Source organism: Alosa alosa, chromosome 4 (assembly GCF_017589495.1).
Source record: "Alosa alosa isolate M-15738 ecotype Scorff River chromosome 4, AALO_Geno_1.1, whole genome shotgun sequence".
Classification (NCBI taxonomy): Eukaryota; Metazoa; Chordata; class Actinopteri; order Clupeiformes; family Clupeidae; genus Alosa; species Alosa alosa.
Genome location: NC_063192.1, coordinates 25,601,649 through 25,617,848, shown reverse-complemented (window position 1 = coordinate 25,617,848; position 16,200 = coordinate 25,601,649). Strand labels below are relative to the sequence as shown.

General features: G+C 40.6%; 1 protein-coding gene across 1 annotated transcript in view; it reads left to right on the top strand.

The window, feature by feature from the left end:
* The window catches only part of b4galnt1a (beta-1,4-N-acetyl-galactosaminyl transferase 1a), a 51,320-nt gene that overhangs the window by 12,908 nt on the left and 22,212 nt on the right, over positions 1-16,200 (top strand). Inside the window, exons 5-6 of the mRNA XM_048241398.1 lie at positions 1,902-1,939; positions 2,032-2,212. Coding sequence (XP_048097355.1) covers positions 1,902-1,939; positions 2,032-2,212 — 219 coding nt within the window. The remainder of the gene's footprint in view (positions 1-1,901; positions 1,940-2,031; positions 2,213-16,200) is intronic.

Genomic DNA, 16,200 nt, shown 5'->3' with positions numbered 1-16,200 from the left:
ATTCTAATTGCTTAACGGCTCTATTGTGATGTCATCAGCCCATGTTAAGTCTATGGGGAAATTTTGAGTAGTTTTTAATTAATAGTTTAAAAAGTATAAAAGTTACAAAGATGAAAAATACAAAGCCCCCATGTCCTAAGTAAGACCTACGCAACGCAGTTTGAATGAAGTGTCTACGTTAAACGGTTGAAGCTGCATTAAATGCGTTAGAAGAAGAAGAATAATCAGAAGAAAAAGCCTTGGAATAACCGTACAGTGCATTTTCATGCACTGTAATAAGAAGAAGCCTAGGAAGAACAGTACAGTGCATTTCCATGCACTGTAATAACACGGGGTGTCACCCCGGGATTTTTTTTTATTCTAGTTGCTAATCACACCATTTACCGTGACTTGAAAGGGACAGGATTCAGGAACTAAAGACAGGCCCATCTTCTGTCTGACTCATGTCACGTTAACCCATGCATTAAACCACATGTCACTGCTTGAACGTTTTGTGCATGTTGTAGAAACACAACTCACAACACAGCTTTTATTTGGTACAAGTCAAATTTAGTTTTCTTTGGTTACTTTCTTAGGTTATAGTTCGCTATTCACATTACTAAGTCATCACCGCAAGTGCGTACAAAATGTTTATGGCCAAGTTTTGTGCCGTCCCCACATTTGCAAAATTGCTTACCTTGTTTTATCTCCTGCATCAAATCGCGATTGAGTGCGCATCTAATAACAGCGGAATCTCCGTGGGGAGACATCCACTCTCCATGTTTCATTTTCGCTGTTGTTGCAAGCGTAATAGGCTACGATATGGGAAATCCTTTGAATATGATCATCTCCAGAAATGAATGGGTTTTCCTTAGCCTGTGCTACACCTTTCCACCAAGTTGTACGAAAATTGTAGTTTTTGCGATGTTGACAAACAGCACATGGAAGCTCTTGATAGCGCATGCCACTAACATCTATAAAACAATATATTTATGGAATAAAACTAGACAGGTACCTCGGATTAGCATTACTGTTTATTGTTAAACTGCAATTATCTGCAGCCAGCGGAGCGCATTTAACTATGCGTCCGGAAAATAATGTGCGTCTGCCCTAATTCTGAAGCAGTGGGTACCGCTACAAAATGAAGAGGAAACACTGGGAAGAAAATTAATGTTTAAAATAGGCTACATCAATACAATATGTAATATGTGAAGTGAAACTGGACAGGCCATAATAACCTCTGATTAACCTCTAAGATTACTTATTGTCAAATTGCAATGTGAGCGGCAGCTAGTGGGGGAGATACAGTATGTTGGCAGGATTATTTAAAAGGCAACTGCAACTACAATGTGAGTCTGTCCTGATTCTGATACCATGGCGGCATTGTGGCGGGCCGCCATGCTAAAATCACCGTAGAGGAAACACTGCATAAAATGTACATCTCCAGGACAACCAGTTTAGACATGCTATCACTTGAGTGTCTGAAACCGAAGTGGATTTATGTGACGCTCTTATGAAAGTGTCAAAGCATATGGCTACTTGTGGCAGACTACGCCCTTGACTTGTACTCTGTGTTACACCTTCATCAAAGGAATTCAGAGGTCTGGAGTTTCCCTGAAGCTTGTATCCTATGAAACTTGCTGAACTTGCTCTGTACATGTATACATTTTGCAACTTCCTTCACTTTTCGATCACTTTTTCAGAATGAAAGTTGGTTGGTTGGGGTTGAATACTGGCACTGTTTCACCCCCAAGTGATATAGAGAATCACAATGTGGGTGGGAACATGTTTGGTACTATGGCTTACCATGTCCTTTTTTGAGCTAAGATCCTATTTTCAACAGATAGAAACATACTGTGTTTAACATTTATTGGCTGACTGTGTCTGGAATAATATGTGCATGTAATTTGTGTTTATTGAAGGACTGGCCCTCATACAGAAGAACAGAGAACGCTATTCAGTAAGTCATCCAATTGAGTACTACTAGTGACAGTAACCTTCTTTCCCATTAGATAAAATTATTTCATGTTAACAACCTTTATTGTGTGACAGGTGAATTTGACAGCAACAATGGGCATGTTTGATATTGCTGCATTTGTGGATGAGGTTACCATCAAAGGGGAGGGGGAGATGCAGATGGCTTTGTCCAGCCGATACCTCTCAGCCCTGAACAGACAGCTGCAGTTTGTCACCTACACAAACACCCTGTTTCACCCAAACACCGCAGATACAGGTGAGTACAGAGACCAGCACACAACCACAACCCTTATCGAGCCCTCTCAATAGCTAACACCACACCTGTGCAAACTGTTTGAACTATATATCTCAGCAAAATAAAAATGTCAACATTTCATTCCTTCTGATGAAATTTTTATGATATGTTGGACATGTTTTATGATTGTAATATAATTTTATCTATTCTAATCTTTCATTCTTTCTTAATCTCAGTGAGGTTAAAGCTGGCCTGTCATATCAGTTTTAGATAATGCTGGGGTCATGGAAAGGCTTCAGCAGAATATGCAACAGAAAAATAGCTCAATGGTTCTACTCAACTCTCTACTAAAGACTAAACGCATTGAGGCCATTTTCAGTCATGCTGAATCCAGTAGTTACTAATAATGCACTCTTTGTGGCAAGGAAGCATGTTGTAAGCTCTGAAAGAGTTGAGACATCTCTGAGTGTAGAGTCATTTATATGTTCTGTGAAGAATGCTTGGAGAGCACAGCATTTGTAGAATTGTAATTTAAAGCCATCTATACTATTTATCCAGTGATTTGGGGTAACATTTGCAAATAGGAGCATCCATATTGTATTGGACCATGCTTGTTCGTTATGGAGGAGATTATAATAAGCTTCACAGTTATGCCGTCAAATAAATTTTGCCTACTACCATCCAAGCAACAAAGCAGTATTGGTTTGGAACTCTAATGAGGACAAAAGTATGAGCATTCTTTGAGGCTGTTTCCTATTGTGAAGTTAATTTTGTACAACTGTCTCACGCGATTTGTGCATACTAGTATATTTTAATTTCACCCAAAAGCTCATGTTTGTAGTATTTAAAGACTACATTATGTTAGTGTAAGTTAAAGGAGAAATCCGGTGACATTTCACATAGATCTCTGTTTCTCAAGGTCACCGAGTACTGTCAGTATGAAAAATAACAGAAACAATCGGTTTTACCTAACGTGAGTTGTTACAGCCAGCAGCTAACGCAGCCAGGCAGCTACAGCGCTACACTCTGGGGGCATGTCCGTGAGCTCCCATGTACCTGCTCCCAGAATGTAGTGCTGTAGCTGCCTGGCTGCATTTCTCCTTTAACTTGGTTTGGATGCTGCTGCAGTGGAAAGTATAACACTAGAGAAAGATGCTGTATCCTTCTGGTTTCATCTGGAATTTGTTCATTAATAAAAAATGAGGTTTATTTTTCTATCTATATTATATCAGTTGCTTGTATGGGACATACTTCTGAAAATAATAGGTTCACCCAATATTATCTGCATTCCCTAAAACATATTGCTGCTCATCTTTTTCCCCTGCACACATGTTGAGGGTGTGAAACCCCTGTTGATTGCATGTGGGATGTAGTGGGATGTCCTACTTGGAGACCTCTGTACAGTTATCAGTATCAGGCCTATTGAATGTGGTAAGAGGGACACTCAGACAGTGCCATTATGTGCTGCTGTGTGCTCCCTGTCACTCTCATGAAAAGAAATGAGTCTGCAGCCAAGTGTGAGATGGGCTGGGGTATCCTCCTCTCAAGAGCGGTTTTGACTGATGCCGGTCTCTGCTGGTTGCAGGAACAGGGCTTTCACATGCTGGGTCTGGCTCTGTGTTCTCTAGTACAGACAGAGGACGACATGGGGTTGCAAAGACATGGGGTTGTAGCTCTGCTGTATATGACATTGGTCTAAAATGGCCTGCCTTTCCAAATGAATCATATAATATAGGATTGGCTTGCGGACATTGACGTTCCAGCGAGTGTTGAAGTGGTGGTAATACTTAATTGCCACAACATTGTTGGTTCACCCTATCAACCAACTTCCTCACTTTAACTCAGAGAATATGGGGTTTTGGTCTTATTATTGCACTCCCAAAGTGACCTTTAGTGCTGACCTGGGGTCTCATTACAGAAACTTCCTAACTATGAAATCCTATCTTACCTAGGATGGTATAAGACGTCACTCTTCAGGACCAATGAGGGAACTGGGAGTGGTCGAAGGAAATCGTGAAGCTTCCGCGCGCTGTTGGAAATAACAATTGATTATAGAACCCCTGTTAACCTAATGATTCTGACCCCGCTAGATATGGAGAAGTTTCAGTCAAAGTAATATTACTATCCATAGTAGGCCGATGTAGGCCTACCCACGATACTGTTACAAGAATGCCTTCTAGCTATTTAATTAGACTCAACTTCCCCAAGAATAGTGTGCGAGGCCCTCCTCGGCTGACTAATTCGGGAGGCGCCATTTACTGAGTAATGATCCTAGTGTGAAAGTTGGTCAGAGGCTAAAGTGCTGGCCTGGACCACTATACTCATCTGGACAGAACATCTTACCGAAGCTACAGAGGGTTCAGGGTGTGCTAAAGTTAGCTGTCTAATTCCAGACTACTAATAAAATCAGTGACCCACCACAGTACAATACGATGGCCAGTTCTCCTGGTAGCATGCCTACTTTCACTGATTTAGCCCCACGGCCCTAGGGACTAATCCTAGCCGTTCCCCCTGGCACATCTTAAACTTTGAGGGATAGAAAACTATGCGGGTCAAAGCATAACAATTTATTTGTCAGATACAAGCTATTCATCCAATACATTATAAAAGGTACATCTAAATGAATAATGTGAAAGTTACGAAAACAGGTTAAAGGAACATTTAGGAAACCATATGAAGCAATCAGAGAATGAACATACCAGCTCAGAGGATGATGACTACACACCTTAGTGGTGCGGGAGATTCTGACTACAGAATGGGTCCTAGAATGTTCTGTAAACTTCACTTAAATAGGCTACCTAGTTTGTAGTTGGTTACATTGATATGGAGCAAATGATTGGAGGTCAGCTGATTTGGGATCACATGGTTGGAGGTCAGCTGATTTGAGAGTACTTTGATGAGACTTGAGACCATTGTTGTAGTGAGAGTGAATCAATCAAGACATTACATTTCCTGTCCCTACAGTTAACTGCTCCTGTGGACATGTGACAGTAGGCCCACAATAGGCCCACACTTAGTAATTGATCAAGAGTCAATATATGACTGAAAAGATTATCATCAGCCTGGTAATTAGGATCCTTACAATGGCATTTAGGATTTTTGGTATTACAGAAGTATGTTTCCTAACTGCATTTAGGAAAAAATCCTATCTTAACTTAACAGATCCATCCTAACTCAATAATTTCCTAGCTTAGTAATCCTAATTTAGAATGGCACAGACCCTGTCCTAAATTCAAAATAACTGCCAAAACTGACTGCAACAGTCTTGTTGGGTTGTTGCCTAGCCTATGACAAGATGAGGAACATGACTGTTAAAGCATATCACACTAAATAAGTGAAAACTTTGACAAGCAATATACAATGTATAAGCTATGTGTTTTAAAACATTTATAACATGTATAACAAATAAATCTTTATAACAGAATATTAGGCTATGATTTATCATTATCACCCAGAGAGAAGAAATACTCTTTTCTGATTGGCTGGCGGGGTGGCTTTTAATTCTGAATAATGGGACACCTATGAAGTAGATCTGGTAAAAAAAGTTTAATCGCCGTTCCATATCAATGCTTATGAATGGTAACTATAACAACCATAGTAGGACGACGGTTGAGCCTGGAGGCAGGCTTCGCAACAATGGAATCAACTGCAAACAAGCTAACTGTCCATGCTATGGCTGTTATAGGGCCAACGACAAGTTGTACAATAAGCTGAACTAGTGGGCTTCTTTTTAAACGGAACCGCGTGTTTCCTTTGCGTGCTAAAGGCATGGCTTTACAGTGGCAACCGGGTGATAAGCGGGATGACGGCGTTCGAGGTGTGTCCAGTTATACGGAATTAATGGACTCGGGCGGAGGCAACTCGCCCTCGCCCATTAATTCCGTATACCAGGACACCTCGGCGGCCGTTATCCCTTACTTATTAGCCTAATATATTTTTGTTTTTCCTCTTTTTATCCTGCACATCAAATTAATCAATATTGACAGACTCTCTGGCATGACAGGACGATTGCCGATTTAACAATCTAACTGGCAGTTACAGTTTTCTGTACAGTTTTTACAGAATTTCTTAAGTTAAGATAAGATAGGAGGTCTGAGATAAGATCAATAAAGTATCTATCTATCTATCTATCTATCTATCTATCTATCTATCTATCTATGAGTTTAGGAACTGCTTCTGTGATAGGAAGATAAGATTTTTCCTATCTTTGAAATTTAAGTTAAGATAGGACAAGCAGGTAGGATATTTTTCTGTAATGAGGCCCCTGGTCTCTATCTTTAGAAATCCATGTGCAGACAGGGGCTTAACCGTGAGGCAGGTCTCAGTTCTTCTATTGATTCCCATTTGCACTACACTAATGAATCTGAGAATATTTGGGCAAAAGGGATAATGACTCCCTTCACCATCACACTTGGTACCGGACACTTGGTAAGGGGGGACAGTTGGGCATATTATCTATTCATAGGCCTACACTAAGGCAGTGATTGGATGGTGTTCAGTAAAGTAATGAGTGTTTACCCATGTGAGGAGGGAGAGAGAAACACTGGTAAATAAGTGACATTTTGATAGGTTGTGTTTGAAAAAGGAAATCATTTAGATGTTTGTGTGTTAGGTAGAGAAGTGTGTTTGGTGTTTTATTAAATTGAAAACTGAAAGGCTGAGAATTAGTGTATGGTTTTGCAGATCTGGTATGGGCTAAGGGTGTTTGAGTGACATGTTTCAAATATTGTGTGATATTTTGTATGTACTGTAAACAGTATCTGTGTTGTTTTGAAAAATTCATCCTCTACAAAGGGTCTCTAAGGCAATGATTGGATTGTGTTCAGTAAAGTGTTTACACATGTGCGTGGGAGTACTGTAACTGAGAATAAGTGGTGAACAAATGGCATTTTCAGAGGTTGTGTTTCAAAAGAAGAAACCAAGTAACTTCCTGTTAGATTGCTGTGCATTCGGTAGGGTGTGTTGTGTTTGTAAAAGGTGTTTTATGAACATGACTCCAAGGCTGAGAATTAGTGTCTGGTTTTGCAGATCTGGTATGGGGTTATGGTATTTGAGTGATATGTTTAAAAAAAACTGTTTGACATGTAACGATTTTGTGTGTAAACAGTGGAAAAAAAATGTGAAGGGGCAGTTAATCAGATTCCGGTGAGAGTATAGTTTCAAGTTTTATTGTCGCATATACTTTGCAATATAGCAAAATTCTTATCCCACAGTCGCAGTAGTGCAAGGAGGGGTTTTGTGGGCAGCCGTGGCCCACTAGCACTCTAGACTTGTAACCGGAGGGTTGCCGGTTCGAGCCCCGACCAGTGGGCCACGGCTGAAGTGCCCTTGAGCAAGGTACCTAACCCCTCACTGCTCCCCGAGCGCCGCCGTTGTAGCAGTTGAAGCAGCTCACTGCACCGGGATTAGTGTGTGCTTCACCTCACTGTGTGTTCACTGTGTGCTGAGTGTGTTTCACTAATTCACCGATTGGGTTAAATGCAGAGACCAAATTTCCCTCACGGGATCAAAAAAGTATATATACTATACTAAATACACAGGGGGGCTGCCAAACTATCCCCACATTTAATTCATTTATTTGGGATGACCAATACTGATTACAACAACACAGCATTCCAAATATTAATAAAGAGCCCATTTGTGTCTCACACAGCAACACAAACACTGCAAGCTTTACACTGTGCAGCTTTACAGGTAAATCAGGATAAATACATATTATCAGCTAAATCAGTGTATAAATACATATGATCAGCTAAATCAGTGGATAAATACATATTATCAGGGGTAGAGATGGCACCGCCTTCTCCATACATGCAGACTGCCTATGATGGCTGACACAGAGCAGTATTTGGCTATTTGCTTAGATTTTGTATTGTTAAGTCCAGCAATTTGCAATCCTCTAACACAGAGTCTATGAACATGTCCAAGGCTACCATAAATAAGTACAACCATTCACATGTCACAATTAGGAATTATTTGAGTAAGACGGTAGTTTCACATAGACTTTACTTTTGCACTCTCTGGCCAACAGCCTTTAAAGTAGCCTGCATATCAGTTCTAGGCTCAATTTCATTTCCAGGGAAAAGTTATTAGTTGTTGGCTATGTTTTAGCCTATGTTACAGCAGTAATTAGTGCCTGGCATGTGGGTCTTGGCATCACCATGGTTGCTTTCCACTTCCCCTCATGTCTGTCAACCATCACAGTGGACGATGATATCATCCATCAGCCCAACCCTAATTTGAAGCTGAAGGAGGTCAGCCCTAATGATTTTGGATGCAGTCCTGACAGTCCTTGACAACAGTTTGAGATTGTGAGCAGACAGGTTCCCCAGCCACACTGTGATGCATCCAGTCAGGACGCTCTCAATAATGCAGCGATAAAAGTTCACCAGGGTTTTTGTTCCCACCCCAAAAATCTGTAGCCACCTCAGAAAGAGCAGTCTCTGCTGTGCCTTCTTGAGGATACAAGTGGAGTGTAGGGACCATGAGAGGGAGTCGGTGATCTGTATGCCCAGAAACTGCTGACCATTTTCACAGGTGAATCATTGAGGCAGAGAGGGACGTGATTGCCACCATTCTTCCTGAACTCGAGGACTATCTTCTTAGTTTTGCTGACGTTCAGGGAGAGGTTGTTGTTGTGGCACCATACAGTCAGGTCTCTCACTTTTTTTCTGTAGGAGGCCTCATTGTTGTTGTTAATGAGGCCTTGTAGGATGCCGTTGTTGAGAATCAGCGTGGGTGATTTCCTGTTGCCTATTTTAGCCAACCACTATATCTGTTTCCTGAATGCTGAATCACTACAGTCATTTCCTGTGTATTAGCCACATTCTATAAACTGCAGGTCAGCGTTTTAGGCAAGTTAAAAAAAACAAAAAAAAAAACATATTAATACCATATCAACTGCCCCTGTGTATTAGGGCCTGTGTCCACCAAAAAGTTTTTTTGCGCCGATGGCAGCTATTTTTTATACAAATCCTATGAAGTTCAGCGTTCACAGCGCTCAGCGCACTCGGCAGAAAAAAGCCCTTGGCGCTGACCGTTTTTTTCCGCGGCGCTCTGAGTGCTGAAAGTTGAAATCTGTTCAACTTTTAGAACAGCGCTGGGCTCGTCAATGTCACTTCTCTCTTGCTAGCCAATTGAAATCAAGGAATGGGCCGGACCTACAGTACACTAGTAAATAAATAAATGTTCTTCCTTAATAAGTATTAAGTATTTGAACCCTATGTTAAATTCCTATAGAGGCAGGCTGAATGTTTATTTTTAAAGGCCACTTATTTCATGGATCCAGGATACTCATGATGCTCATTGAGTTCAATGCAAATCAAACCAGCTAATAGGCTAACTGAAAAACACACCATGCCAATCTCTAGGTATGGTGAAGGGTATGTGATGATGTGGGGCTATTTTAATTCCAAAGGCCAAGGGAACTTTATCAGGATGCATAGTATCCTGGGTCCATGAAATAAGTGGCCTTTAAAAATAAAAAATCTGCCTGCCTCTATGGAAATTTAACATAGGGGTGAAATACTTATTGCTCCTGCCATTTAAGGAAGAACATTTATTTATTTACAATGCGTTGCAAAATATTGCAAAATATTGTACGCTCTGCGTTGTGTTGAATCTGCGCGGTTCAGCCCTGCACACCCCCTGACTCGAACCTGCGAAACAGTTCGAGCGCACTGACAATCGAGCTAAAAGCTCAGGCTACTAGCTTTCATGCCAGCTGCACTCTTGAGGTGTCTGGGACTGAGATCCCCCCCCCAAGTTCCTTATTTTCATATCAGAAAGTTGGCAACCCTAACACAGGCCCTTAACCTCATAGCTGAAGATTTTTTCCAAAATCAATGTATAAACCTCGGCTTATAGTTGGGAAATTACGGTATTTTGTAATGCTTACCAAAAAGGTCCTCTTCCATGTGGTTGGGACCGGATTGTAATACAGGACATGAACCTCAGGGATATTTTTATATTTTTTTATATTTTTATATTTTCAGTCAGTCAGTTCAGGCAGTTTCTGCATTTTGTCTTTTCTGAAAGAAAAAAGCTTTCCAGTTCAAAGTAAAAGGAATGGGATTTTGCAGACACCTCTACCTCGGTGGTAGTGTAGTGGTTAAGGAGCTGGGCTAGCGTGCAGTAGCCTGAAAGCTGTCGGTTCAATTCCCGGCTTCCACCGTTGTGCCCTTGAGGAAGGCACTTAACTCAAAGTTGCTCCGGGGACAATGCAATCCCTTGTAATATAGCTGACATATGTAAGTCACTTTGGTCAAGAAGTGTCTGCTAAATGTAATGTAATGTAACCTCAGCATTTGATCCTGGGCCTACAATTTCTTAGGCAGCAATGCTACTTCTGTTCTGTGCTCCATCAACATGTCATCATGGCCATGCAGGTGTTTAGAAATACCAAAGTTCAAACACTGGGCGCCACACATACAAAATATACATGGAATTCCATGATCTAGATGTCCTTTTCATGATATTTGGAGTACAACATGTCTGATAACAATAGCTTCAAATAGATTTAAATTTAGATCTAAATTAATTGTCATTGTGCAGTTATACAACGAACTTTGCTTGTGCAGCCCTTTAAAACAATACTCACATTCACATACACACAATAAATAGAATAAAATAAACTTAATTTAAGAGAAACATTATCAAGGCATCCCATATTGCATAGAGTCTCTAGCTGTGTAGCTGTGCTGGCTGGGGGATGGTGGTGGGGGTGATGGCAGGGGATAAAACTGTTCTGCAGTCTGGAGGTGCAGCTTTTAAAGGCCCGATAACCCCTGCCAGAAAGCAGGGAAAAGAGACGGTTTGAGGGGTGTGTCTCATCTTGCAAAATATTGGGCGGTGACGTAGTGCGCTGACGTAGTCCAATGATTTTATCCTAAAAAAAATTGTTGGCATACCATGCAGTCATACAGTGTGTTATGATGCTCTGGATAACACAGCAGGGTTTCCCGCAGCACTTTGCAGTCAAGGCGGCCGCCTTGGCAAAACAAGCCTGCCGCCTTAACGTCGTCAAAAAAAAAAAAAACGTTACTTTGTCCTGTTTTCTCCCTTTCATTCCAAACCGTGACCAACGCCAATCTCCCTTCTCCGCAGAATGCATTAAAAAATAAGAAGAAACGTGTCATGACGAAAATAAGAAGAAACGTGTCGAAAAATAATCCGATTTTATAATCTTTACATATGTGATATGCCTCCGAATCAGGGGCTCGTTTCTAGAAAGCGTTGTTTGCTAACTTGCGTCGCAACCTTGGTAGTTCGCTCCATCGTTCTTGGATTTGGTGTTTCTAGAAAGGGTAGTTCGAACTCTCAATCGCAAACAAGGACGCAAAGTTTGGTCGTTTAAACTACTGCACCTAGGCAGTCGCACTTGTGTCGTTCTTTGGTAGTTCCTGTTGGTGTCCGGAGCGCCTAACCAAAAATCACAACCGCCTAATTTACGAAGTGGATTGATCTATCCTGTAGCTTTATTTTGATTAAGAGACTGACTTCCCTACTTGGCTCATTCTTGCTATTTATGTTAATTTGAGTATTGCCTTGCTTTTTGTGAAGCTAGTATTATAATCTTCACAGACTCTTAAAATCAGCACAGATTTTCTTATGGTGCGAGATTTGCTTCTCGCTACCTGCAGGTGAACTAGTGTGACACGTAGATTCAATTGTTTTTGACTGATGTCTTGTACCTATGGTCTCTCGATGTAGAGTAACTATATACATAAATATGTATGGTCAAAACCTATTGTTGTGTCTCGTGGGCCTACTCTTACTCAGAGGTGAAAAGAAGAGATAGGATGCGAACTCTGGCCGAGCGCGTAGTGCACTGACGCGCTGCCGTTAAGCCACGAGACAATTAAAAACATATGCGATACCCAGACATTCGTCCAAGCTATATATTTTTTCCAACATAGATATTTAACACAATTAATGACACATATTGTGTAGCTGTAGCATTGTTCCAAAAAACTGAAGCCATTTGATCCTCAAGTCTGGGTTATTGGGCAAAATGCATTGTTGAAGTTCTATTCCTGCATAGCGCACAAGTCCGTTGACATTCAGCCATCCTTGCATAGGCCTACGAAAACTGTCACAGAGCTAAACGAATTTTGTGGGCATGGTCTCAACTGGGCGAGCTCATGAATAGTAATGAGTTCATCAATTCCACGTCAATCTGAAGAGCTTTTGCAATTGGCCTAATTTCTCTTATTTCTTTTCAGTGGCTAGAGCTGACAGAGGAGGTAGCTGTTTATTTTCACATTCACGACATAGCACAAACACATATGGACCTAACATGTTAAAAAAAATACAGCGGGGAAAATAAGTATTGAACACGTCAACATTTTTTTCAGTAAGTATACTTCCAATGAGGCTATTTGCATGAAATTTTAACCAGACATTAGTATTAACTCAGATAATCCACCCATATTAAAAAAATCCAAACATTAAAGTCCATAGGTAGAGTTATGTGTAATAAAATGGAATGACACAGAAAAAAAGTATTGAACACACCTGCTGAAATTTCTTAAAATACTTTGTGGAAAAGCCTTTATTTGTAATGACAGCTTCAAGGCATTTCCTGTATGACGAGACTAATCAGTCACAGTATTCTGGTGTGAGTTTGGCCCATTCTTTTAAATAGATAGTCCTTTAATATTGAAGATTCCAGGGGTCCATCTTGTGAATCCTGGTCTTTAGTTAACTTCCAAAACTGTTCAATTGGATTGAAGTCAGGGCCTTGATTTCCTTTCTCTGAAACCAATTGAGAGCTTCCTTTGCTGAATGGTTAGGATCATTGTCCTGCTGGAAGGTCTAGCCATGTCTTATCCTCATCATCCTGGTGGATGTAAAGATTCTCCCGGAACAAAATGACTCCACTCATCATTCCTTCAACTGTATGAAGTCTGCTAGTATCATGAGATGAAAAACAGCCCACACCATGATGCCACCACCTCCAAACCTCACTGTTGGTAGGGTATTTTTAGGGTGATGCACAGTGCCATTTCTCCTCCAAATATGCTGTGTAGTATGACATCCAAGTTACATTTTGCTCTTGCCTGACCAGAATACATTCTCTCAGTATTTCATAGGATTGTCCAAATGTTGTGTAGCAACCTTTTCAACGAGCTTTCACATGTTTTTCTTCAGCAATAGAGTCATGCGGGACGAGCGTGCATAGAGGCCATGGCAGTGGAGTGCATTACCATACATACCAACATAATTGCCCTTAATTAGCAAAAAGAAAGAAAGAAAATCACAACTATTTTTGCAATTTTCACTTCCTCCCGCAATTTTTTCGCAACAAACAGCTAAAAACGCCACAACTTCCATCGCAATTTTTTAGAAAAGTTGTCGCGAAATCAGGCATTTTAGGTTGCAAGCAACAATCTCAAAAAATCCTTGTGAAATCCTGGAGGGACTGACTAATAAAACAAGTAGTTGAACAACATGTTGCAGTGATTTGCCGGTAGTTGAACAACATTCATATTTTCATTGTGATTCAAGCAATTTAAAAAAAAAAAATATTTACATTTTTGTGTAAATAACTATAGAAACAACAAATACTTTTTGGCCATAAAAAGCAGAATCTAATATTTGCCCATTATGATGGCTGGCCACTTTTTAACGTAGCAAGACTGCACAAGAGCTATTCAGAGGATATCTGGCACTGGAATTACCAGTACAAGCAGTTTGCCAGTAAACCTCCTCCTATTTCTAAGCTTCCTCTTACCTCCTATCCGGTTCACACACAATATCACGATGAGGCAGATTCTGCTGTTCATCTGGTTGGTGGACATACTGGAAAAAACTGTTTGTTGAGTAAATATTTCACCCTCACCTCACTGACTTTACCCACTATAAAACAATGACGCGGTTGCTCAGATAAGATAAGTCTAGTCCAGAGGTTGTGAACCTGTCGATCGTCATTGACTGATCGTTAGGTCTTTCCCAGTAGATCCCGAGAATAACAATAAAATCATATTCACCAAATTCCAGCATGCTCACCAACGTTTTTACAGGGCCTAAATTTCAGCGCGGGAATGCGGGTATAGCACATGATTTATTCAAGTCCCGCAACTCTAGCCATCATAATGTGAGAAATTCCTGCATACATTTTACAGCGCTGTCTGATTAATGTTAATCTAATAATGGAGCGTGATTGCGGGACCGGATGGACCAACTTCTGAGTTGAACCAAACGTAACCCCATGCAGAGACACACACACGCACACAGAACCAATTGCAGGTGCGCGCTCTCTCGCTCTCTCTCTCTCTCTCTCTCTCTATAGCTCTATTAGAACAGACAGTACTCGGCAGTGGACGTACACCACCTTGCTCTATTATCTCTCTCTCTCTCTCTCTCTCTCTCTCTCTCTCTCTCTCTCTCTCTCCTGGACATTTTATTGGTTTGGTTACGGCAGTGTTGGAGTGTTAAAGCTGTTCCAATTAGTTTTCCATTTTAACAAATGCATTAGTGTCTTCAGCTAATGGACTAGTTGCACGAAAGGCTCTCGGTCAGCTCATTTGTTTCCTGTGGAGCCAGGTGTGTTTAAACCTGCTGCTATTCTGAACGTAATTAGTGTCTACCTGTTCAGAATGGAGACAATGCAGAGAGAAATCTATCTTACATAGATTACAAACAAAAAGCAGTCAAGCAACTGCTGAACCTCGGCCATGTAATATTAACCAAACAAGCAAAATTCCAGCATCTACATTCTGGGTTGGGTAAGGCTAACACTGTAGTAGGACCAGGTTTGGAATTTCACCATTTTAGGGGCAAGGCCACTTGGCCTTCAGTTGGGCATATCTGGTGGGGAGCACAAAGGCCACTTGTCAGGGGACCACGGCCAAAGTTAATTATACATTAGTAGGCTAAACAAATGATCAAAGTTGTATTTAGCCTATTTACAGCAGTAGACCTGCATCATTGTATGAAACATTACAAAAACATAAAACATGACATATTACATAGAACTGTAAATCATCTGATCATCTAATATTTACAGATATCTAGGCTATATTTAACATTTATTTTATATTTGGCCTGTTATGAAATCATGTTTTGAACAATTTAAGCACAGCTTAGCTTTAAGAAACTCAAATAGCTTAGATGCATGCTTAGCATTTTGTGATCATTAAGGCTACTTTCACAAACTGTTAGTCAGCTGTATATCCTATGATTTTAATATTTACCAATATCTAGGCGATATTTGTAACATTTATTTTGTATTTGGCCTGTTATGAAAACATGTAGAACAATTTAAACACATTGTGAAACTTAAAGCCCAAATTTGGAGACATGCATGTCGAAATTTGCTGCAAATTCGAAACCGGATTACTCTGGAAGGTCTGCTGTTTATTCTGATATATGGTTTGTCATGTGTTGAACGAAGGGTTGGTGACGTATGAATGGGTAGGTAGATGGGCGCAGAACCTTATGTAGAACCTTATGTAGAATTTATGATTAAATTTAATCATATTATTTACTTTTCTCGCGAACCGTTCACCACAGCAATTAGCGGCTAACATCATTTAAAAGCTGAGAAAAAGCTCTTTCATGTGATGTGCTACTTGTGATGTCTGTGTGATGAGTAGGCTACTTCAGGAGTAGTTTAACTGAGAAGAATGGGTGAATTTGGACGCACTTTCTTTCTTGCCGTGCGCTGTCACTTTCTCCACTGCGTAAAAGACTAAATTAATTTGTGCTGTGAATGCTAAGATTATTTTGACAGGCCATAGGCTAAATAAAAATCGCTATTAGTCGGACACAAAGCAGAATATTGAAAGAAGGGGGAACCAAGGCCACAGTGGCCTGTAAACCTCTGATTTTCTCTGAATTTCCTCTGAAATTCCTACCCTGAGTAGGGCCAAAATATGGTGATCCTTTTCCTTAAGATTTGAGGTAGACTAAGACCAGACTACATTTTTCCCAAAAGCATCATGGGCTCTGGCGGCAGGACTCTCGCACACACACGTCATGTTCCTGGATGATATCAGCTGCATTTG